This window comes from Anarhichas minor, unplaced genomic scaffold, assembly GCF_050575085.1.
Source record: "Anarhichas minor isolate MPS153535 unplaced genomic scaffold, ASM5057508v1 ptg000041l, whole genome shotgun sequence".
Lineage (NCBI taxonomy): Eukaryota > Metazoa > Chordata > Actinopteri > Perciformes > Anarhichadidae > Anarhichas > Anarhichas minor.
In genome coordinates, this window is record NW_027466487.1 from 4,681,671 (window position 1) to 4,707,758 (window position 26,088).

The 26,088-nt window shown below is 42.1% G+C and overlaps 1 protein-coding gene across 1 annotated transcript; it reads left to right on the forward strand.

Annotated features, from left to right (window-relative positions):
- Positions 1-285: 285 nt before the first annotated feature.
- LOC142969374 (uncharacterized) lies at positions 286-24,222 on the forward strand. Its single transcript, XM_076109244.1, has 6 exons — positions 286-4,976; positions 20,590-20,939; positions 21,067-21,142; positions 21,668-21,746; positions 22,115-22,289; positions 22,413-24,222. The coding sequence occupies exons 1-6, from the start codon at positions 4,958-4,960 to the stop codon at positions 22,971-22,973; spliced, it is 1,260 nt and encodes a 419-aa protein (XP_075965359.1). The 5' UTR covers positions 286-4,957; the 3' UTR covers positions 22,974-24,222.
- Positions 24,223-26,088: the final 1,866 nt, after the last annotated feature.

Consider the following 26,088-nt stretch of genomic DNA (forward strand, 5'->3'; position numbering starts at 1 on the left):
AACCCGTGATTTAAAAAATTTATTCTAATTTTGAGAAGCCAATCACGATTCTGGGACAAGTCAAAGGCTTTATTTAATGTCCCCACAGTCTGCATAGTTGAGTTAATTAGGTTATGCCTTGAGCTGCTGAAGGTTAAAATACATAAAGCACAACCACTAAAAAAGCACAAAGACACCATGTTGTACTATGTGCTGTTGTGGTCCTATAGGTCCTTCATGAATTCAGAGCATAATGAATAAGGACGCACCGATCTGACTTTTTTAGTCCTGATACCGATAGTGATACCTGGGCTTTGAGAATTAGTAGAAGTAGAAGTATCGATCTGATACCAGTGTTTAATTAATAAGCCATCGGCCTCACTGTGTGGAAGAGACTGGGGTCATTCTTTATGCGTAAGCAACAGCAGGCTTCACTTTAACATCACTTTCTTTCTTTGTAAAACAAAATGTAACAAGGAAATATGTAGATATAAATTCAGTGAATTGTTATTTATTATTAAAATAATGCAACAGCAACTTGGTAAAACATCTTCAAGATTAACAGGAATTACAATTCAAGTGTAAATCTTTTCAATGCAGCAAGAAAGTGGTCAAAACTTCAACAGGAATTTAAACTGCAGTATATAAAGTTTATAGAATTGAGTAGATCGGCCCCATTGTCATTGACTGATTGAGTCGGTATCGGCCGATATCCGATATACTGTAGGTGTATTTCAGCAAGTTAAATGTTGATGGATCTTTGTAGTTTAATAGTTTATTGTCTCTTTGTTTAATTATTGAGAATTCTGTCAACAATATGTGGACATTTTGTAAGATTGCTTTGCTCCAGACTAAACGTTGCATTGTTGCAGTCCAAAGAAATATTCCCCCACTTTGAAATAGCTGTTGGGAGTTGTAGTCAGAACAACACACACACACACACACACACACACACGCACACACACACACACACACACACACACACACACACACACATACAAAATGAAGAAATCAAAGCAGGTGAGGTTTCCAAGTTTGGTATTTTAATGAGGTGCCCATGTTGGCAAGTTATATATGACAAAAAAAATCAGTCAGACAAATAGAACCAATAACACTTTTTGCAATAGAATGAACACATGTACATAAATATAACTCATCCATTTACAATATATTCCTCTAAATTGAGTTCAGGGACGTAGTGTTTGAACAGCATCAGTCTGTACTTAGTACTTTAAATCCCTCAAAACCTTAATCATAGATTTTCATTTCATAAGACCTCCTGTGTGTCAATGCTCAAGTCCAGGGGCTAAATAAAATCGTAACATTACATTGAATTCACAGGTAGATATTTCATAAGTCTATTACATGTCATACAGTGCAGTGTGCTTGTGTTTCAAAGCAGGAAGATGAAATAACATCCAAACGTGTAACAAACAAAAAAACAGCAAAATATATCTTACAATGTATTTACATGAACCAATCATGCATCCCAGACATTGCAAGAGCGAACATACAACTCAGCAAACTGACGTAGTAACACCAACTGCTTCGCGTGCAAACTGAGTGTGTTGCGAGTGTCTGGACTGAAGCCCTGAAGTGGGCTGTGCCGTCAGCTAGGGCTCGGTGTGAGGAGACGGTGAGGGCTCTGCTTTCTTTTCTGCTTCAGACGTCGGGTTCAGAGCCATGTCTTGTTTTTTCTCTTTCTCTTTCTCTGGCTCCTTCATCCTGAAACATGAAAGACAAGAGCAATTCCCACTGAGTCTGACGAATGCTTCTAGCACGCTGTTAGTGTAGAGTGCTATGTTGTCCAGCAGAGGTCCTCATTTGTTAAAGAATACATGGAAGGTTGTGCATGAGTCGATGGCTTTGGTGTGTTTTTTGGAATGTTGAATTTAGGTCCACCATGAGAATGTTTTACCCCTCAGCCACTGAGATATGTTGTATGATATGTAAGTGGATAAATAAGTACAAATCATTCATGTTATAATAAACAAAGAGGGAGGGAATGTGCTAAAGTGGCTGCATAAGGCTCCTTTACAGTTTGAATGTCCACCGGAGGCTTTTCAAAAGACAGTTTTGAGTTGTTTTGCCGAAATTCTTTAAGCTCTAATACTACAAAGAGAGGTGTTATAGAAGAGGATGAGTCACTATAAATGGGTGGTTAAAGCAGAGAGAGGTGGTCAGGAATCTAACTCTTAGAGGTTAAGGTTTTGAGGTCAAAGGTTATAATTTTTGACGTTAACCTTGACATGGGAGCAGGCCGGTTACTGGGTAGGACGTCCCAGCTAGAGGTAGAGCTGTCACAGATCAAAAGACAGAATCACATGACCAAAACAGAGAGAAGATATTTATCATTTCAAAGAGGCCGTGTGCAAAGAGTTCAAAACTCACTCTCTCTCCATCCTCCGCTCTGGGAGGTGACATTTTAAAGTCATCGCACACGGCGGATTGACATTATGAAAGCCAGTGGTTCCCAAAGGGGGGTGTAGGGCGCTCTGAAGGCTCCCTGGATGCTTGTGAAGGGGGAGTGAGGGTTATGATAATTTCACTGTAATCTCATTTGAAGATTGAATCTCTGTTCAAATATCAAAATCGTATTTTGATCCTTAACATCAAGACTCTGAGATAACACATACTGGAACCTTTATGGGGACTTTGGGAACCCCTGGAGAGGTTAAATGACTGACTGGTGGGACCCACCACATACTTTCATTAATCAGTGGTGATTATGAGAGAAGATATTGGGAAACAGCCATGTTATTGCAGCATAATGTCAGAGAATTAGATTATCCTTTGCGCTGATCTTTGAGTTGTTTTTAACTTTTATTGTGAAACCTTACAAAGAGGATTATACATTTACTGACATCTTCAGTAGAGGTCAATGCCAAAAACATCATTTGACCTTTTATTTTTTATTTTTTTTAAAGAAAGCTGATGGTGTTTTGAATCCGGTCTCATCAAGTGATTGTATGTGTCTGTACTGTGATACTCACTTGTTTCTTGTAGATGCTTGAATAGGTTCCTTGACCCAAAGTTTTATATCAATTTATTATCAATTCATATCAATGAGGATAGACTTAATAATAGAACAATTGGCTCCGATAAGGATGTGGATTGAAACACTATGAAATGCTGTTTCTGTATTTCCTCAAACATATTTTGGCCATTTCTTTTTACTTGTTTGCTACATATACCAATATATGTGTTATAAACCCAAATCAGACAGTAGTACCAGCCATGCCAGTGTGTTGGTCAGACTCTAAGTTATATCAGAAATCTCAAATGTCCCTGCAGTGTGCACACATGACTTCAGTTTTTGTAAAATAAAAATGCTGTTTATAAATAGATTTTAAAATGCTGTATTATATTCCCAGTTTTTTCAATAACCCTTTGTTTGTCATGCTATTGATCAAAGATCTGCGCTTCAGGATATCTGTCAAGCACAAAAAGAAGAAGTCACGCTGTCAGTGCAAAGTTGTGCATCCTTGTCAGTAATGAGATCAGGTAAACCACCTGTTTACCACGACTGATTCACGGTGGAGGAGTGTAAAAAATCTGCCAAGAGATAGGAGAGGGAGAATGAGAAGAGACGGGGTACTTCCACATTGACAGCTCCCACCGTTTCTGCAGATTAAAACCAGTTAAACCAGAACAGCGGCAGACTTGTGGCAGCCTCCAGCCATTGAAAGAACCAGAAACAGAGAAAGTATGGAGCATCGCAGCGAAGCGCCTCACCGTATCGTCTTCACGATGAAGCGAATGATCACTGCCAGACCTACACAGCCACACATCACTCCTATTACTATAGCTGTGACTTCACCTGCAGAAGAAAAGAAAACAACAGAGCTGTTGAATAATTAAAAGCATTGATGTGATTATCAGCGGTATCAGGCAGACGGTTACTTACAAAAAATACAGTAAAAGCACAAATATACTTACCGGAAGAGAGCTCCTTCCCCGATTCTACAACAAACAAAAGATTGATTAAATCAGTAGATTTTTAGATCATACACATTTATTTGTTGGTGAATCTCAGCAAAATCTGCCTTTCAGCTGTTTAAAAATATTGCTTCCTTTGACAACAGTGCTGATATCACAGGTCTTCCAGTTCAGTCACTCACTACAATGAGGACTTTACACAAATTCTTTCTCCTTTGTCTTTGTCTACCACTCTGTCTCCCTCTTTCCCTTCTCTGTGTCTCTTTTTCCTCTCCCTTTTTCCTCAGTTAGACTCTTGTGATAACAATGGAGTCACTGTTTAGTTTCTGCAAATCCTTTTTTTTTTCTAATCAGCTAGCAAACAAACACTGAGTCCCCCTTGCTTTTCCACCCCTCCCCCCTTTATTTCTGTCCCTCTCTCTACTCCTGCCGTCCAAAGGCTCTTTCACTCGGACAAAGTCACCGGTAATCCTTAATATTCCCACATTTCTCTGCACATTCCACTTTTCATTCTCTGCATGAATTATGCGAATTGCTATGGTCCACATGGCCACCCACTGGCTTATTAGTGTGGTTTGCATTACAGCGGGCTGACGTTACAATCCACCAGCTCAGAAGTGCTGTTCTGCTAAAACACTGGAGGTCACCGCAGATTGGCTGTGACCTTTTGCAACTTTTCACATTTGTGCAACCTGAAAGGATAAACTCTAAGAATATGCTTCTCATTTATTACCCTAATAAATCCCTAACATTCTAAGGAGGTCATTTTCAGGCAAATGATTCCTAAGACAGCATGTGCTTATCTTTCATGTCAGCAGTCAACACAATGATGAATTGTGTCGGTCGAACCTGCGCTGAAGGAGGCGAAGGCGACCCTGTGGTTGATCGGCTGCGTCGCTCGGTAGTTGTCCTGCAGCAGCATCCTGTCTGGATCGTTGGCTTTACTGGAGTAAAGTATTGTCTCCATCTTCAGCAGCTGGAGGGGAGAGGTGAAGAGGAGAGGAATTGGGAAAAAAAACAGTTACAGTCGTCCTGATGCATGAAACTTAAAAGAGAAGGTAAATGACCGAAGTAGCAGTAAACAGGCGGTCAACAATTAGCAGTTCAAATATAATAAAAGTCCCTTTGTAAACTGATTTAGTGAGCAAATGTTAAGTCGTGTTATCAAGTGGTGGATATTACTTTCCATATCTAGGTGGGGACTTTGACACTAACAGTGGATTGAGGTGGTGATTAGAATACTTTTCACCACTGTTCAGTCGTGTCAATAACTTTATTTTGAGACATCATTTCAATTCATGTTGGATCAGTTTGTCTTGTAGAAGATCCATCATGGATCACAAATGAAATCAATGTCTACATGAAAGGTAAACGCTGAGTTGAGGCTTGTGTGATCCACTTCTGCACACTTTAGACGAGTCTCTGTGTCTCAGCTTTACCTGTGCCTTTGAGATTTGAATCCTCTCGTTAAACAGTGTCCACATCACACTCTGGTAGCAGGGCGGCGTCGTTAGGGAGCCGTTGTAGCGGTAGTAGCGTCCCAGATCCTCCGGGAGCAGGGACTGGATGTCAAAGGCTGGAATGGACACCTTCTGATCTGCCAGTCGATGGAAGGATGAGAAAATGTTTGCTGGAGTCAAAAATCTATATGAATATAAAGTATATGCAAATATGCTTCACAACAAAATATGTAAAGAATTTAGAAAGTAGACCTACCAGCATGTCTGATGCGGCTCAGGTAGTTGAGGATGTTGTTAAATGCTGGGTTGATCTCCTCACCCGTCTGGGAAACCAAAACTCAGGATTTAATTTTTATTGCTTTGCTCAAAATACAATTAATGCCACTGTGAATTAGCAGTTGTTTTTATTACCACAATGAGAACTCCTAAAACAGCCAAGCCGTCACTCTGCGTCATAGCTGTGGACATGTTGGGGTAGAGCTCAGAGTTGTAGTGCACCACATGTAGCTGGGGAGAGGAGGGACACTGTTATAGTTTGTCCATTCACACTCATGAGAAGGAGAGAGACGTCCTGGTTTATCCTCCTGACAGCCGAGGGTTAAAAGAAGAGCGAGGGGGAGGAACTGGGAGAGGGAGAGCTGCGTGCAAACTCAGTTTTCCTTCTGAGAGAATGACCGAAGAGCAACGGGGAGACTGATGTGAATGAGAAAGAGCTTAATTGTCCCATTATATAATAAGACCACTCATGCACGATATGTTCCATTCTTTACTATTTGTCCTCTCTTTCGTTATGTTTGTGATTTTTTTTTTTTTTTCACACCATCTCATGATTTTTGTCTTTTTAATCTGCTTAAATTCTCTCGTGCTGGGCTCCCCGGCAGCTCACTTGGTAGAGCTACAGCCCATGTAGTAAGACTGACTCCTTACCGAAGTGGCCTGGGCTCTCTTCCCCTTTCTTGTCTCTTCAGCTGCACTATAAAATACAAGCAACAGAAGCTGATCCCTCACACCTCCAAACTGTTTAAGCAGTTTATGTTTGGAGAGGATTAAAATTGTGTCACTTTGTTTAGTTTTTGTTGGGTCCATTGGTCCTGTTTTCGTGGTTTATTTTCTGTTTTGTTTAGGTTAATGGTGGTTCAGGATGGTGGGGGGGAGGGGAGCCCAGATCCAAGGACCCATCGTGGATTGGTCAGGATGTCTTCCCTTCTGTTGTTAACTTTGGATGGCCCAAAGTGTGTGTGAGGTTTGGGATGGGTTGATTTGTTTGGTGGTCATTTTTCTTCTTTATTTTGGCATGTAGATTTGGTGATTTAGTGTTAATCTGGACATTTTTATTAATTGTGCTTGTAGCCAGTTGTACTTTGTGTTGCATTTCGTATTTTGGCTATTTTTGCGGATGCAGTTCATTGGCTTTTGTGATGATAGTGCTTGTTGCAGTAATTTGGGTTGCAGAATTTATGAGTCGGGAGTTTTCTGTTTTGAGGTTGTTTTGCAGCATTTTGGGCTGTGGCTGAATTTTGTTGGCTCACCTGAACATGAGGTTCAAATTGGAGCAGTTTGTTGACTCTCCTACCAAGGAGGGGCTTCATGGGTGTACTGAAGGTAATATACTGTTAATTGCTGAAGGCCAGAAATAATAATGTTCATACATAAGGAATAATATCAAATTTGATTTTGAGGCAAAATTATTAAAACAACATAATTTCTTCGATGACATAATGTTAAAAAAAAACACGAGAGTGAATTTCGGGAACATCAATCAGGTAAACTTGTGTTTTCTTCTCTAACTTGATTTGCAGGGTGTCTCTCTTGTCTTTTTTTGCTAACCAAATGTTAGCTGGGCTGTGCATCTCTTGGTCTGTCTATGTCTTACTCACCAGCCACTTCTAGGGCTGTTCTGTTGCTTTATGCCTGACAAAAGTGAGAGTGAAATACAAGTACGACCAGTCGATCACAAGGTAACCACGCCTAAAGCATACCCTGCTTTACGGTCTATTTTACTCTGAATGGAACCATGATTTACTTAATGAATATCATGTTTGTATTTGATTTGTTTACTGGGCTAACAAATCAAGTGAGTAGCAGGACAGTTTTTTCATAGAATTCTATACAGTCAGACTCCAGCAGAGTCGCCCCCCGATGGCACAAAGAATGCAGGTTTAAGGCACTTCTGCATCGGCTTCACTTTTTAGATCCAGAGGTTGCTGCCTGGTAGATGTGTGTCCTGTAGAAATGTGTTCATACACTGCTTAAATCTGCAGTGTAATCCACGTTAATCTGCTGTTTCATGTTTGTATAATTATAAAGGCTCAGTTAAGTCACTATTGTCTAACTTTAAAAAGTTAATTGTGTAAACACACAATTGGCCTCCTGGTTTATCCTAATTCTTTTACCTGCACGAATGTCACTTAATTAGTTTGGTAGAACACTTTTTTTATCCTCTTGTCTATAACAACAGATTGAACAGATTTCTTTTTGCCTCGGACATTGTGATAAATCTGTTTGGGTTTCTTCCATTTAAATAATATCAGAATAGATATAATCACAAGAGGTAAACTGTCGGTTCATATTTTTGTACAAAATCTTAGAAATTACTAACATGACACTACTTGACCTCGACCGCCCCTTTACTCTGGTTATTTCACCTTTACTCTGGTTATTTCACCATTTACAGTGAGCCGTGTTTAAACGTACCTCTGCATCTGCACTCAGTCCGTTGATGGTGTGTTCACCGCCCCCGTGACTCGGGCCGCCGCTGCCCCAGTGGAGGTGCATTTGCACAGCTGTAAAGAGCCAGGGCAGCCCCCCTAGTCCCATCCAGTCAGGTAGCTCAATGACCGCTGATGGAGAGAGGAGCAAAACAAGAGCTGACTCTCTGAGTTCAACTGACAGGGGAAAGATAGCGGAGAAGAAATACTAGGAAGGCATTTTTCTTGAAAATTACTTTTAAAAAATCTTAACATTTGAAGCATCTCCTGAATTTCAAAGTCAAAGGTTTGCTGCCAGGTTACAATTGAGGATAGTGCAATATAAACAGATCAAGCGTAAGGCTGCTTGGATACCTAAGTGGGTCGTGTTAGGAGGCTGGCTGCCACAGTTACCTGTGTGTCCATTGTTGTACATAGTGAAGGGCTTGTTGCCGTGCTGGCTGTAGCCCAGTGGGGTCAGGGGGATCAAACTAGGGTCATATTTAGTCTGGGTGGTAACCACATCAACGGGGGACTGAGAAGTACCACCACAGTCGGGGAAGTACTGCGACCATTCGGACTGACCCACCAAGCCTTTGACAAGAGAAAAGACAGAAAACAATGATGTCACCAAATCACACAGCCAACTGGCTTTCAGTCCTCCAGTGAAAAGTCTCCATTGATTGGTCTCTAATTATATAAGACAGTTAATTGGGTTCTTCTTAGGTTCACAGCCTCATGGTGGTGAATTGGATAAAACTTATGATAAGAAAATAAACACAAATATGATTTTTGAAATTGGATTTCTGACTACACAAGATTCTATTGTTTATTTTTGGGCCATTCGGGTTATAAAGGATCGACAACAGCAATGTTCATTGAAGCTACATTGAAAACAAGTTGAATCTGAATAGATTTTTCATTAAATTCCACATTCCAGCATGAACCTCGTTTACAATTGTTCTGCCAACATTTAGCCAGGTTTTCCTTCAGTGATGCATTTTGCCAGTCAACACTGGCATCAATCAGAACACATGGATGTGTGTGTGTGTGTGTGTGTGTGTGTGTGTGTGTGTGTGTGTGTGTGTGTGTGTGTGTGTGTCCATAACCATAGATACCATCGTCTCAATAATCATTTCTAACCACAGCTGAAATCTTTTGTTGAACTGTAATGAATGCTGCTATGGATCAGACTCTCAAGACTAAAATTGAAATCAATTCAACTGCAGGTGACGTGTACCTCCCATGAAACAAAGACACACACACACATGAACGGTGACAACAATAGCAGGTGATTGAGGCACCTCATTAAATAACTATGTCAACTGACAACCACAACATAATCTATACAGAATGTCACTTGAGCCTTATATTACCTTTTCCAGACTTGGCTCTACACTATTATCCAGATGCTCTGACATCTTTAGTATGTTTGCAGTTAAATTACAGAATTAAATGAGCCTCTGAAGATATAGATCGAGAATAACGGAATAACTGTAATGCTATTTAGCTGTATGAGCATCTGCAAAATGTGCACAGGTCACAAACATAATAGATTTTTTTATATACAAAATGTATTTGATCTTGCATTAAAAGTAATATGAAATGTTTTTTAGCTAGCCTGGAATTGAGACGAGAAAATAAAAATGAATTCCTATATAAATATGATTATTCTTTAATTAAGTGTCCCTTTCCTGTATTGCAAACAGATGAAAATATTGTATCCCAAAGCCAGACATTAAAGATTTACAACTGAATATTTGCTTGTTAGATAAAAGTGTTTTTTTGTACGTTTTTACACTAATCATCATATAGAGATTGAATGGTTACAGTTCGGTTATTGTAAGAATCTACTGCTAATATCAGCTAATATACTCATATGTATAGCCGACTGCATTTATCTAGTAAAATATGTTCCATTTCAAATTCAACAATTAATTGGCATGTGAAAAATTCAGATACATATTGAGAAAGTGATTGAGGGAGAAAAGAGTGATTCAGGCTCTGGTTCACTGAGTAAAAAAGGAAACTGGTCTCCCCAATTGCATAATAAAAGAAAGTTAGAGAAAAGACGAAGAAGAGAGTGACATGTGAATCAAATAATCTGAATTTCAATTGCAGGGAGAGGAATGCTTTAGAAAACAGATGTCACAAAAAAATGTGTCAGTCATTGCAAAAAAAAACATAATTCATATATTTGCAATTGCAGATTTTGCAAATGCTGAAGCTGTTAATAACGAGCATGTATGTTTATGTAAAAAGGCTGAATACAAAAGTAAAAGCCAAATGAACCCCACAATGAGCACTATACCGTGTTCGTCATGCAGTCATGCCTCTCGCTCTCTTGCACACACACAATGTGAGGAGCGCACTTTACATTAGTGATGTAAACACGTCACAATTCTCCTCTGATTCTCACACTGCTGCTTTCCCAGCGCCTGCAGCCCCCACCTTGCACCTCTAATCTGTTTTCTGCCACCCCCCCCCCCACCCTTCACTCCTCTCCACAGCAAACGACCCAACTTCAAAAGTGAGTCCCGTGGCCCCGCCGCTGGTCGCCATGGAGGTCCCCATGGTAACCGGAGGGGACGAACATTCTGACCCTCTGCACCTCCCCGAGCATGGCATCAGGCAGGATTAAAAAAAACACACATACAGTATATGTATTTACTCACTTATCATGATGAGGAACTGATGGAATGAGAGACCGACTCTCTCTTCAGTACTTTATATAACTGTCCGTCTCGCGTGGGGAAAAAAACCCAAACATGTAATACCGCTCTTTCGTGTGACATAATGTTGTGCATAACAAAAATGACTTTCCACTTCAGCTAACAGCTCAGCGGCGGCCACATCATGCAATACTGCATTGCACAACATGCCTCACACACACACACACACACACACACACACACACACACACACACACACACAGAACCTCACTCATTCATACGGACTGTGGATGAACCTCAGAAACTGTAATTTGTTTGTTTTTTAATTAACAAAAAGACAAATGAAACCCATCTGAACCCAAGATGTCACTAAACAGTCTACCAGTCAAAAATTACACCCTATATTTCTGCACAATACACTTGCCTCCATATATTAAAGCCTAAATTAAAGCCTCTATCAGTTCTCTCCAGTCACAGCCTCTTTGGTTTGCTGTGTATTCTGTATGTACTGTACACCGACGTTGCTCTCCTGAATGCATGCCGAGATTGGTGGTCTGTGTGCCCCATTCATTCCCACAATGTCATTGTCCGCGGCATAGGCGGCCAGTGTGCGTCCACAACACAATCAACACACAAGTTATTGTGCGCTGCAACAATACAGGGCAGGATTTGCTATGCTTTTGCTTCATCCCGTCCCATCTCCCTCTCTCTGTCCAACACCCTCATCCTCGTGCACCTGCCTCCCTCCTCCCGCCTCCCGCCTCTCTCTCTCTGCCTTTTTCTTGCTTTCTTCCTCTCGATCCCCCTCCACCCCTTCATCATCTCTGTGTGACTGCTGTGCTCATGCCAGCTTGTTCAACTGTTACTAATACAGACAGAGAGAGAAGTAGAGGGAAACAGAGGGAGAGGGGTTAGGAGATATGAGGGGGAAATCCTACACAACGTACAAAAGAGTGTATGAATGTTTTAGAGATACAGGTTTAACATGTGAGAAACTTTACATATGAGTAGTTTCATTCAGATAGTTGCACTGATTTTCAGTAAGCTTTAGGATGTCTTCGTCATTAGCAGGCAGGATTACTCCAAATTATCCTAAATTAGGACAAAAGAAATCAATCATATCAATTGCCTCTTTATTTATTCCAGAGTTGACTTTTGGATTTTGCTAAAGTTTATAATAATCAAGCCCCAGATTACAAATCATATCTGACATATGTAAAATGAATCCAGATTATCATTCACCCTCTTTGTATGTTGTTGTTTATCTTTTTTAATCAGGCCGTGCTAAACTTTACATAGAGAGAGATGAGATTATATGTGTTACAAATAAACTTGAACTCACCAGTGTAGGTCCAGGAAACTTCCTCTGAAAAAAATAAATAGAAAAACTTGTAAAACTCTTATTTTTGTCCTCTTCCTTTAGTTCACAATGGTTCTAGATTTGATTTTCATAAAAAAATTGACCATGTCAAATGCATCACATCTGTGAAATTAAATATATTTCACATAACTCTATAATAAGCTGGGTTTTCATCATTTCTAATCAGTTATCATTAATATCATTACAGTTCAATTTTAGTGCTCCAATACTACTGAAATCCAATTGTTATTTCGGAAATTTGAATATGGCTCACACTGTAACACCCAAACAATGCACAAGAGCAAAACAATCTTACCAGCAGCAGGGGCAGTCGTCCACTGGAAACACTGAAGCATTAGAAGGATAAAAAGACCCAAACAGTCCATGTTAGCCCTCCTTGCCCATACACAGCAATGAATAAACGTGAAAATAGAGATGAGGAGCAACTGGGAGAGAAAGAGAGAGGGAGAGAGAAAGGGAACTGGGGGAGAGATCGACTGGGTCCAGCGATCCCACCTGCCACAGCTCTGTTTAACAGCCAGACTGTGGATGTTACATGCCGGCTCCACTCTGGCATGCAGGGCACCAGAACAGGTCTCAGCAAGAGAGAGATGGAGAGAATGTATGAAGAGAGGAGAGAGCGAGAGAGAGAAAGAGAGAGTGGGCAGAGATGGAAAGAAATCAGGGACGTAAAGAGGGACCAGTGAGTGAGAACTAATTCAGTATTACATAGTTGCTGGAAAAGGAGGTTGAGAGGACAGAAGAGAGGGCCAGAATGCAGCGCTGGGAAAAGGAGGTTACTGCGTTGTTACAATGGGACACAAAAGATGGCAATAGGGGGCCATATGAGAAATGTGTGGATCTGAGAAGAGGCGTCTGAATGCTAAACGTTTTTAAAAAGTGTTTCTGAGTTCTTGCTAGGTGAGAGAAAGTTGTTTCAGTTTGACAATAAATTTCATCTGACCTCAATTTTCAATATCTTTTTTTGTAAATACTGGATATGAGAAGACGAACTGACAGAGAAGAGAGGATGAGGATGTGTCACTTAGTGGTTCCCAAGTATATATATCGCTTAATACAAAGCAATAAACATAGTATGTGAGCAATCGATTTATTTAAATAAAAGTCTTACAGATTGTCACTTTAAGGTCTTTAAACTAGATCTTGACACAGATGTTCACTTCTTACAAAAATAAATGTAGTTTTCACCTGAATGCCTTCAGATGTGTTCACCTGCAGTTGGAGAGGTTTCACTAAAAACCGAAAACAGCAGATTTGAGGAATCTGAGAATAAAACCTCACTTTTTCCCACGATGGGATGCTGCTGCAGCTTCAACCGAGTGCAGAATGTTTCTGATCGTACTGATCGACGTTTAAAGGATCAGCCTGGTGTTCATCTTCATTTTTCTTATTCTTATTATTCTTACATGGCTGTTTCATTATTTCTCCAGGAACCCACAAACCAACCATCGTGCTCAAATGAAAAATTGATTCGTTGATTGACAGGAGATTAATCTGCAATTATTGTTTTTCAAGCAAAAATGTCAAAACAAATGATGTGATAGTAAACTCAATATCTGACTGTTGGTCTGATTAAAATAAGAAAAAGTTAAACAATTTGGAAAATGTGATCTTGGGCTTCAGGGAATAGTGACGGGCATTTTTTTTTTTTTACTATTTTCTGATATTTCATACACTGAACAACTAATGTTTATTGAAAAAAAAGAATCGCCAGATGTGCTGATAGTGGAAATAATTGTTACAGCCTTAATATTATGACGCCGGCTGTGCTCGGGCCCTAAACTGCTTGTTTTCTTATGTAGTTCAGATCAGCATTCATTTGAGACTGTTTCATAACCAGTCAAAAGTTCCTCACAGCAACTTTAATGCTAGCCTTAATGTTGTTAGCTGACTAACAACAACATTTAAAAATGGCACTTCATATCAAAATGTTGCAGCAATACAAGAATAGAATAGAATATAAATATGGTATATGGCATATGGCATATGGCATAAGAATAATTTGTAATGTAATATATGGAAAACAAATTAAACCTTTCCGAATCAAATGGTGTACACACCATTTAGTTTTTTGCTTTTAATTTTAAATTTGGTTTATTAATGATAAAAGTAACATGTGCTTTTCGCACTATGACAAATCAAAATGTCTGCTGTGAAAGAAGGACTGGGTTTTTTCATGTTCATTCTCTGTTAGGATTGCATAAACCTCCAACGTTCTGTGTACTTAAATGTTTTATGTAGTCCGAACAAATACTGGAAGTGAGTTCTGTTTTAAAATGCTATGTTTCGGATTTACAGTATGTCTCTATTAAAAAGGGAACATAAACTGAACATACTGTGCAGGGACTTGAACGGACGACTTGTTCAGGTTTGAACACGAGGGGGAGCCCTCTCCACGTGACATGTTTTAGGCTGATTCTTTATACAGACACTCCACCCTAAAACTGAATTTACATTGTTTCATTGTAAAGCTGTTACAACCCTGGGACTGCTCCTCAAATAACGAATAATGGAACAACGGTGGTCATTTTGAGGAGAAATGGTGGCTCACAGCTATGTTACAAAATGCATTTGGATGTAACTTAACCAATATATTTTTCATATTTTTATTAGAAATGGCTTTTTTTAATATTTATAATTCTTGACTTTCGCAGTACTTTATTTTTCTCTTACTATGTGTATTTCATGCACCAAAATACCAGGGTGAATCCCATATGTGAAAACCTACTAAAACTGATTCTGATTCAAATTGTGTTTTTAAGGTGAATTCTCCCTTTAAAATCTCAAAGGAAATCCGGCCGAGAGTCTTTTGATCTGGATTACATCACATTCAGGGGTCAAGGATACATTTAAAACGTTCGCATAAAACTGCAAAAGGTTGCATCACTTACTGCATTGAGCATGGTAACTCTAGGAGATGGATGGGTGGACTATGACGTATTTGATTGTCTTTATTTGATTGTCTAAATTCTATTTCGTGGCCTAGTCCGCTGAATTCAGTAGGCCTATTAAATATCTATTGATTAGCCTATGAGTATTATTAGTCATTGTCAAACTCTTGTATTCTTTTATTCTTGTGGTGACTAATATTTCTCACGTGATCTCTAATCTCTGGCGCTATAAATCCACAGTTTTATTTATCCTCCATCTCCTCTGTCTCTCTCTCCGCTCCATCTCTCCACACAACATGAAGCGCTTCAGCCAAATTATGCAACAGCGATAAAACCTTTGCAGGCCTCCCATTGGTCGCTCAGCGTTCCATTAAAGGGCGTGGTTAGAGACTGCTCACATACACTATTGGCTGCGTCTTCACAGCGGGGGGTGTCATCTGATTTCATTCACAAATCTAGCTGCGGAGCGTCTCTCCGACATGTGAAGATGCCTCTGTTTATACTGATGAACACATGTCCCGGATCCGCAAATGTGAGCGGGCGGAAAAGGCTGCAGCTCTGGCAGGAGAAGGAATGTGACATGGTTTTAAATAGATGTTGATGTTTTTCGTGATTTATGGGCAAATTACAGCCTTTTACAAACATAACATTATATATAATCTATGATAACATAAATAGTCCAATGCTTTAAATTTGAAAAACAAATAGCAGGCTATACTGTTCCTGCTTGTCACAGCAGTAAATATGAACTGTAGCCTACTTTCGACGCTGAGGGATATACAACCATACATATAAACAGTAGAAAAGGGAATATGTCGTTCATCTTGTTTCTTTGTGAAAGTTGTAGTATGCCAGTAGTGAAGAAGGAGAAGTCAGATGGACAAATGCAGTGCAGAGAGGACACAGCAATGTGTCACTGTTTCCCTGTTGAAACAGGATATGTTGCTCGGCCTCTGCAACCAGAGTGGGTGGATATTTACTATTTAGTCTGTCTTTGGGCCTCCCTCTTCGCAGGGGCAGATCATATTTCTGTTGTGGTGTCTTGCTCTGACCACACCTGCTTGCACGTTTGAACTCCTGCATGCTTTCACTGCATGGACGCTTGCATGCTTTCCCAATAAGCAAGACCTCAAGACAAACAACTCCTGGTTATAGATAATTAATCTATACGCCTGAATTCAATCCACTTCTGTCGGTCTTGTCCTGACATAAACCATATAGGATAATTTACACACCCTATATGTCCCGTAAGCACACGGCCTCAGCAGTTAATCTACAAATAATTTTAGACTGTATTGTAACTTAATCTGCAACATATCTGTTTTTATTCCAGATGTATAAACATCTCCGTCTTGAGCAACCTAACTGAAACAGGCTGTGTTTTCCATAGGTGACCGGTTTGACACACTGCTCTTTGACCCACTTGCAGTGACAAAAGCACCATCCATGGACTTAGGCTTCACGTGCTCACGCTTATTGAATTCTCGACTATGTCAATACAAAGGGGCTGATAATGAGAAGGGGATGGAGAAACAACACACAGAAACCAGGTGGGGGATGGGACGGAAAGGAGATGTAAGGATGGAAATGACGGGGGTGGTTTTCAACCCGTGAACTGTTGGGTTCACGTGCTGCAGAGGAATGCTGTGGGGGTTGGAGAGCTTTTTCCATTGACCTAGTCCCAGTAACCTAGAAAAACAGGAACCTCTCCCTTGGTTTACTATTACCAAAGGTTAACCTTTATTGTGTTTTGACAAAAAGAGGGGCTGGTGTGATCACCTGATGTTGAGGTGACTAATTGATGGTACACAGTTACAAGGCTCAAAGACAAGCAATGTCAATCAAACAAGGACACAGCTTAATGTGTGTGTGTGTGTGTGTGTGTGTGTGTGTGTGTGTGTGTGTGTGTGTGTGTGTGTGTGTGTGTATGTGTGTTGAGGGGAGGGTGCAGTGGGTTCATGTGTATGTTGTATGTATATAGTGGGGGATGGGAAGACCCTTCATCCCCGACTCTAACATGCAAGGCGCTTAGAGGCATCCACCACTCCTCATGCTCTAAACCGGTATTTCACGTCTAAAAATACCAGTAAAAGCCAGCATAATAACTGAACCACAATTAAGGACTGATGAGGAGCGAAAATACCAATATGAGCGTGGGACAGCAAGTGTGCATGCGCGTCTTTGGTCTGTTCATATATGGCGGTTGTATACTGCACTGCACTGCATGTTTCAAGTGAGGGTCACTGACTTCACTCTGCAGTAACCTTAAGTGGAAGGATAAGCTGCTGCATGGCCATAAATAATGGACCTGTAAACGGACCTGCTGCATTATGGTCAAATCTCTGTCACTATACATTCTCATGTATTAGTGACTTTAACAATAGAGCCACGGCGACACAAAATAGAATTTTGTCTTTTGCCACTTTTCCAGTTGTGCAACCTGTACAATGACACTTGTTATAAGAGAAACATGTTTTTGTGTCACAAAGACTTTAGGTCAGTTTAACATATGAGACAACTGAAGAAAATACAGAAAATACACATCTGTTAATACAGATACATATACAAAAATGTGACAATAACACATTTTGAGTGTCCGCTATACTAGCCAAGATAATAGGGTTAAATAATTATGTTGTAATAATAGGTCGACCTATATCCCCAGCCATGTGACTGGCCTGATCCAGAAAATTTCCCATCTTGATGACTGACCCAACTTATATTATACCTTTACTGTGTGATTACGTATTTAATATACCTGTTTTGATCTTGTTTTTCTACTTTTGCCTTTTCCTTGTCTGTTTGCACTATCCACTATGCTGCTGTAATCCTGCAAATTTCCCCGCTGTGGGACTAATAAAGGATTATCTTATCTACCTACCTATTTTATTGGATCTTATCTTTATCTTACCTCGTGAAGAGCCTTATTTGCAGGGCTGAATAAAGGCGGAGGGAGCCATTGAGGTGTGTATTGGCATTACTCAAATATGGAAGGTGAATTGTGTCATTGAATCAGGGGATTATGGATGTTTACTGGAGACTGAGTCTATGCACTGTGATTAATGTAAGAGTGCTCTATTTCACCATAATCCCATATGATGTCAATGGCACGGTCTGTGTGAGGCCGGACTCTCCACACAGAGGTCATTGTTAAGTCTGTTTTTTCAGTCAGAACTGTATGAGATGAGATTTGAATGACTGATTATAGGTCCGTCAGTCTCAGAAGCAAGAGAAAATGTGATCTCTGCTTTGCTGGTGTTTATTAGATCTGCAGGCATTTATTCAATTATATTAGTATGTTCCTGAACTGGGTTTCTTACTTTCTGGCGTGTTCAGTCTTTTAACGTTTTGGTAGCGACTTGTGAAGAGGCGGGGTGATGCATATTGTGCACGTTCCAGGCAATATTGATGCATATAACATATTGAGCATCTCGCGTGGCGACGCCGCGGTGCGTGCTCGTGTTTACACCCCGCTTTGCTTGTAGTAGAGCAGGCCTGCCCCCGACACCATGCGCACGGGCGACACATGAGTGGGCAGGACCGTGAGTGCCCGGGTCGCTGTCCAATCAGCGGCGAGCAGAGCGATCACTGGCTGGACGGGTCGGCCACTAGCGTACGACACCGCCGGGCCGGCAGCCAATGGAATGCGCGCAAAACGTGGGCACGTGGATCCGCGCACATGTTAACGCTCGTAAACTGCCGAGAGAAAGAGCGAGCAAATACACAAACCGATGAGGTGAGAGAGAGAGAGAGAGAGAGAGAGAGAGAGAGAGAGCTGAGGCTGGACGCCCCGATGCTGCTCCAGCTACGTGTGTATTGACGGATCTGTCGTATCAAAGTAGGAGATAGAGCCGTTAACGATTGTTTCTGGCAGCTGCTGTTTTATCCCACATTACTAAAGGTGAGCATGTTTACTCTAGCATCTTTGTTTTGTTTTGTTTTATGGCTAACAGCGTTTCACGAAGTTGGTCGGCTAGCCTACAGGAATTTCCTGTCTCTCTGTATCCTGTATGTGCTCCCGGTAATATTTGGTAATAATAGCCAAAAGCTTTTTCTTTTTTTTTTATTCTCACGTGGCTTTGTTCCGTCTATTTTTGTTAATAGACAATTAAATGTAATGATCACCGGGGCAGAACTTTACATTGATAAAAGCGTGTTTCGGTCTATATTTGTTATTTACTTTCGTGTCATGTCACTCGGGTTTTATTCTGGTATTTTAAATATTACGTCTTTGTTGGAATTGTACGGACCATTTTGTGAAAGCACATGCGGTGTGTGAGTTCCTGTTTATGGGCATCGCGCCGCGAAAACACACACGCAGCCAACACCTGAGACGCAGCCTCATGGTCCATGCATACCTGTGCAGACCGTGCCGACAAATGCACCACCACCACCACCACCCCGTCACACCCACTCCACCTCCACCCCATCCACCACAGGCTATGAACTAGAGCGCACGGGGCGTGGAAAAATAGGAATAAGCACCACAGATTTGCAAGTTTACTCGTGCAGATGCATGTAAACAGGTTTTAAGAGGATGCAGCTTGCCTGAAGGGAAGCCGGACACTAATACAATGTAAATGGTATTTGCTTGTTGTAAAAGCAGATCAGGCTTGTTGAGAATGTTAGTTATTCCTGAAATTGAGATTATTATTTTTGACTCAAGAAGTAGTTCTTGCCCTTCTTTCGTCAGTGTGGCCACACTGCAAAAAAAAACTGTCTCCTTTTGTCTGAGAGTGATTTTAGACTTTATTTCTTCTATTGATAAAAGCTGTATGGGTGTGTACCGGTGTATTCATGTGGTCCCTCTGTATTGGTGGGATCAAAGAGCAGCGGCAGCACTCGGAGATTACACAGAGAGCGAGAAGAAAAAGGGAAAGACGGATGAAAGAGAGAGAGGCACATGGCCAGAGATGGAGTGTAAAATGTGAGTAAGAAGAGGAGGAGGGTTTGGTCTGTGGAAGAGTAGCACGAGGCGTGTGTGCATAACGAAACAGGATGAGCTGCAGGGAGCGATGAGAGGCATACAGAAATACAGCCTTAGAGGAAGAGGTTTGTGTGTGTGTATGTGTGTGTGTGTGTGTGTGTGAATCCAAGGGGGGATGGAGAGCAAGCCCGAGACAGAGAGGAGGGGCTAGAGAGAGCACCGGAGGCATAGAGAGAGAGAGAGAGAGGGAGGGAGGGAGGGAGAGAGAGAGCCTATTCTGATTTCACTACTCTACAAGCTCCCATCCCCCTCACAGTTTACTCTCCTTTCCAGTCTCCGATCTCCTCAATGGGAGCCAGACATGCACTACCATTGTGTGCCCACTGCCTACCCCCAGTCCCACTCTGCAACATGTTAAACTAGGGCACTGGTATATCCACCATTTTGAGCAATTGGGGTTATTATTTTTGGGAGTAAGATAGGGAAAAATAGAGTATTGCCAAATGGAAAGCAGTACTTTGCTATTTTGTTTTCACAGGTCTTCACCTCTTGTCTGTCTCTCATTCTAGTAACACCCTGCTGATTTGGAGTGTTTAGCCAAGTGTTTTTTTGACTGTCAAAATAACTCCAACCCTCTGCTTCTGCCCCAACAGCAATGCAGTCCCAGGGCAGCACTTCCTCCCAGCCCTCCTTCGATTCCCTGAGCTCGAGTGACAGCCTCTTGTTCAGCGACTCGGAGCAGGCCGAGGACGACGCGGACGTCTTCCTGACGGACAGCTCTTCCTCCGGCGTCACCGGCGGGGCGGTCGGGGCCGAGGCCAGCGGCGGCAGAGGGTCGGAGAGCCCCGGGTCCCAGTGGACGTGCGATGACTTCGCCGATAAAGAGGAAGAGGAGTCATACAGGCCGAAGAGCGGCAGCAAGGCAGCGCACGTCAGTTTGGACAAGACGGATCCTACGAGCCAGATCCCCAAATCACAGGGAGACCTGCTGTTTGCTCAAAAGGTAAGGGGGCCGATGAGGAGAGGGATTGACGGAGCAATGTGTACAAGAGGGAAGCCCAGCAGACTGATTCAGACAGCAAGGCCTAACCCAAACTCTGTAGTAATCCATCTTCCTCTTCCTCTGTCAGTGTGCTGAGCTCCAGGGTTTTGTCAGGCCCATGCTGGAGCTGCTGAATGGACTGAAGAGGGGCCGATTCGATCGAGGTAAGCACTCTTTACATGGCTGCTTACAGTCGAGCCCGTGGGCAGACTGGCAGCAGAAGTTGTAGATGCTGAACATGGTTTTATATGAGCTCTGTGGCCTCAGTCCATTTCAATAGAGAGTTTTCCTTTTGTGCAGCAGTCTGTATTGATGCAGCCTATTGATGGAGTCCAAAGTGCAGCGTGTGTGTGAAGAGACAGTCTTGTGGCTGACTCATCAGCTCACGAGAGTTCGCTGGTATCACAAGTGAAAGTGCTGTGTGTGTGTGTGTGTGTGTGTGTGTGTGTGTGTGTGTGTGTGTGTGTGTGTGTGTGTGTGTGTGTGTGTGTGTGTGTGTGTGTGTGTGTGTGTGTGTGTGTGTGTGTGTGTGTGTGTGTGTGTGTGTGTGTGTGTGTGTGTGTGTGTGTGTGTGTGTCAGAGGAAAGAGAGTGTGCATGTCTATCCATGCATGCATCTTCTTTTTTTCTCGTGACTATGGAGTCTTGCTGTGCAAATGCTGACTGGCGGATTATGTATTTGATCGGCAGGTTTGAGTAGTTTCCAGCAGAGCGTCGCCATGGATCGAATCCAGAGGATTGTGGGTGTTTTACAGAGACCCAACAGCGGGTAAGATGTCGTCCACATTGTCCCAACATCCACCCTCAGTGTTACTGACTGTTACTCTTTCTTGTCTTGCCTCTGCATCACTAGACACTACATCTTAGTTAGGTTTTTAGCATGTAAATGAAGCTATAACAAGAAAAGATCAGTGAAGTAGTCTTCCATTTCAAGCCTCATCTCCTGCTCTATGTTTTATTGAACAGTCCTTTGGGAAGGTAAAGTTACAGAATTCACCGGCAGTGCAGAGAAACGCCAAACTTCAGTTTTTACGCAGGACCACAAACGTCCGGATTTCTACCAATGCCATAACACAATAGCATTGACAACTTCTCCTCAATTATAATGTATGTTGTCTTTTTTTTAATTTTCTGTAGGGAGAAGTACCTGAACACTCTGCTCCAGGTGGAGGGGATGCTGAAGCTTTGGTTTCCTCAGATCCACCCTGAGGTTGTCTCCAGCGTCGCCGCATCCCCCGCTACCTCCCTCCATGACGCGCTTCGCTCCACCCCGCCTCACAAGCACAGGGATCAGTTACACATTCCCGTCAAGGTGAGATCACGCGCATTCCTGTGTGTGCAAGAGCCTACCCGTGCACACACACACACACACCACAAATCTCCACAAATTGAATTCTATATTCACTTGCAAACTGATCTCCTGCTCATTTTTCAGAAGCGCAGACTCAGCTGGACCGGTACGGACTCCTCCACGCCTTCCCCCGTGCTTCTCAAGTGCCCTCGTGTTGGTGCAGAAGATGCAAACCAAAATTCAGCAGATGTGGCCGGCGACGACCAGCTAAATGGGGACACAAAGGGAAAAGACAGCGACGGCGAGGAGCTCGGCAAGCAATCAAAATACAAAGCGGGTCAAAGCTCTGAGCCGAGCCTGACCTGGGTTCACGTCGCCCCCATCCTGTCCCCACGAAAGGCCTGCCCTACACACGAGAGCACAATGGTGGCCAGTAACAATGAAAAGCAGCCCGTCTTGCCGGTCCTCCCGCTCAGACGGAAGGGCAGTCCAGAGACACAAAACAGCTCCATCTCTTCTACCACACAATACAAGCACCCCAAAAATCTGAAGAAGCCAATCCAGTGCCAAAGCCAGCCTATCACTGGAGAACAGAGCGAAAGCGAGAACGCCGAGACATGTCGGGGTCAAAATCAAGCTCCTCTTGTCCCACCTGCGCCTTTGCCAGTGGTGTGCCCCACCCCCCCCGTAGACCTGATGCATTGAACAAGCAAAGAGCCGGCAGCCTTTGCTGGTTTGGGTTTAAAGCTGCTGTGTGAGAAAGAAGAGGCTGAATGCCCGTGATTTTAAATGCATTAAAGGGAGGAAGGGGAGGAAAGAATTGTAGGTGCTAAATGTTGAAGACAAAGGACAGATCATACGAAACCCCTCATCAGAGCCACATTTGCAACCAATATTTCGAACATCAGGGCATACCGTGTTTTAAATTAACCGAAACCAATAGAGTTGATGATCACAATTGCGTAATAATCTAAACCTGCACGAAAGCAGTTGTGGTTGAGGGGATAGGAAAGGACACTTAAAGCTGAGGGGCTTTTTTTTTTTAATGAAATGATCATAGGAGAGATTTTGAAGAACTACGAGGAGCAAATAATAGTTTCTCCTCAGCATGAAAGCAATCACTGTATTCAGAGACGACTTGTTTCTGCAGACGTCTCACTTGAGGGACGCACTCGATTCAAAATTAGAAAAGCTGATGTCAACATTCAGAACGAAAGCTTCCGAGGTTTATTTTGATGAGGTAACTTCAACACGGGGCGAGCTGAATGTTTTTGATGTCACCTTCACTTGTAGATAGACTCGAGGAAGCGTAACACTGAAGTCATCGAGAGTCTTGTAGCTAGAGATGTGAGAAACGCGGTGTACAGAATGCAGCGTTACACTGTACGTGTGGTGTGTTAGAGTCATCTGAGACTGTGGAAAACAATGATCAACTCACGAATGTAATCCAACAACTGTTTGGGCGATTGAGAGGCGTGTCGTCACAGCAATCGGAGGGAAACTTTTTTTTTTTTTTTTTTCTTGTCATGCTGAGGATCAGGATCAGGTGTTTCTAAACTGACCAGAACTCGGTGTCATAACAATCCAAGAAAGACTTTGAAAAGACCAACCAGAAGACAAAAACACACGGATCACTCAAAGACGTACGACTCTCGAGTCCCACAGTTAATTTATTCATGTGTTGATCGGACACTGCATTTATTTATTGTTTGTATTTATTTATTGGGCAGCTGGTTATTGCCTGCTGTGCGCTTGCATAGTTTGGCCCACACTTGTTTTGAGGGGATTTGGAAGTTGCTGTTGACAGTTTGTGGTTTTTTATTGCTATCATAAGGAGGGTAAAAACGAAGGAAGTGAAATGTTATGATTGGACTATTTGACTACTGTGCCTTTTTTTACCAAATAGGATGTGTTCAGAAAAAACATTTGGTGCTTTCAGTGCATTCATACTGCTTTTTGATTGTTTGCTTGAGTTTCACAAAACCAGTACACATTCAATCATGAAAGCCTACATGTAGTCATTTTCATTTTGCTTCTGAAACCACACAGCATCCAAACCAACAATCTATCTACTGCTTACCCTGGCGTCCAGCTCTACTATTCACACATCTACAGAGACAGAAACTGGCTACATGTCCAACCTTAACACACACACACACACACAGCAGTGGCTACTATTTGTCAGGTAGTACTAAAGTGTAGCCTCCTTTTTGGAGCTTTTTTTCTTCCTGATCAATAGAGGAACAGACTGGACCGCATGTGAAGCTGGTGCCCTTGAAAAATATAATTGTAATGGAGGAAATCTTCTATTTGCACCACCCTCTCCTGCTGCTATTGTTATTTTGAATCCAGTTCTAATTTACGTGTTTGAGAGGAGAAATCTGCTCACAATATTCTTCTAAATGTAGGAGGGGTTTTAGCGATGTGACTATTGCAAAAGTATTGTAAATATTTAGACTAAAATATTTTTTAAATTGGTATGAGTGGTTCATACACTATTTACATAAATAGAGAGAGAGGGGGGGGGGGGGGGGGGATATCTACGTACCTGTCTCCTCCAAAAAAAAGTGAACACAGAGCCACTGGCAGCCTCCATTTTACTGCCTGTGTTTGTGGAGTAAGGAGAGTAACAGCCCACAGTCACAGGGTCAGACCGTCTCACCCCGTCCCATCTTCAAACACGACGGTACGACGGGCCAGGCGCTGACTCTGGATCAGAGGCTGGGGGGGGTGTCCTCCACTCCACGCCTGTTTTTATATGGTTGTGGAATGACAGAGAAACCAATTGCACTTCTTTTACATTGTTGATGTCCCATTTACATGTATGTTTTCTACTGCAACGACCACTGCTGATGGGTCCGGAATACTACTTCTTGTTTATTTTAGCCGCTTCAACCGTAAAAGCTGACTGTAGTCCCCTCCCCCGCCTTTGCTGCATTCGTCTGCCCTTGCCCTCTCTCCTTCATCTCCCTCAATCCTGTTAGTATCTTTTCTATTGAAACTAAACTCTCTCTCTCTCTCTCTCTGTCTCTGTCTCTGTCTCTGTCTCTGTCTCTCTCTCTCTCTCTCTCTCTCTCTCAGCTCATCTTTACATGATATTACTCTTCTGGCTACTTTTTCAATAATGAGAAAAGTTTTAATAAATGACACATTTTTGAAAGCTGAAATGTCCGTGTTGTTGTGCTTGTTTGCTAAACTTTTATACATTTATTTGTGCACCAACATTTTTTTTTTTTCCCCTTAATTTAATATGCAATGATGTGAGAAAGATGTGTGTTTTGGATAGCAGCTCTCATTAAACAGATGTGTGACTCAGTGGGATGCAGATTTACAGACTTTACATTTTGAAGGTTGCGGGGGGGGGGGGGGGAGGAGAAGGAGGGGCGGCAGGGTGTGAGACTACAGTCTCGGTAATCTGACTGGGGGGGCCGGCTGATCCTCCAACCAGCTGCCTCTATGGAGCGACTCATAGCTTACATGTGTGCTGTTTTCGTCATGAGATCACGATGAGTAAATACCTTCTATAGGTGTCAGAGAAGGGCCCGGCAGGGCTGGGTCTGTAACAACAGTCAAATAGGCTGAAGTCTGATCCCAGGCGTGGTCATTTTAGTCCCTCTAAAGAAAATCAAAGGGGTAGAGTCAAAAGTTAACCTCACCACAGCGCCTTGTGCTCCTGTTACAGGCCATAATAAAACGTCTGTGTTGCCAGGAATGTGTGTATACAAAACACAACAGCTCATTTTTATACATCTTAAACATGATCGACGAAAAAACCCAAATTGCTGAAAACTTAAACACACAGTGGGTACTGGTAATATAA

What these genes read in the sequence shown, in the direction of transcription:
- LOC142969374 (XM_076109244.1), top strand. An exon ending in ACCTGCTGTTTGCTCAAAAG is followed by an intron (nt 20,940 to 21,066) that starts GTAAGGGGGCCG and finishes TTCCTCTGTCAG; the next exon opens with TGTGCTGAGCTCCAGGGTTT. An exon ending in GAGGGGCCGATTCGATCGAG is followed by an intron (nt 21,143 to 21,667) that starts GTAAGCACTCTT and finishes TTTGATCGGCAG; the next exon opens with GTTTGAGTAGTTTCCAGCAG.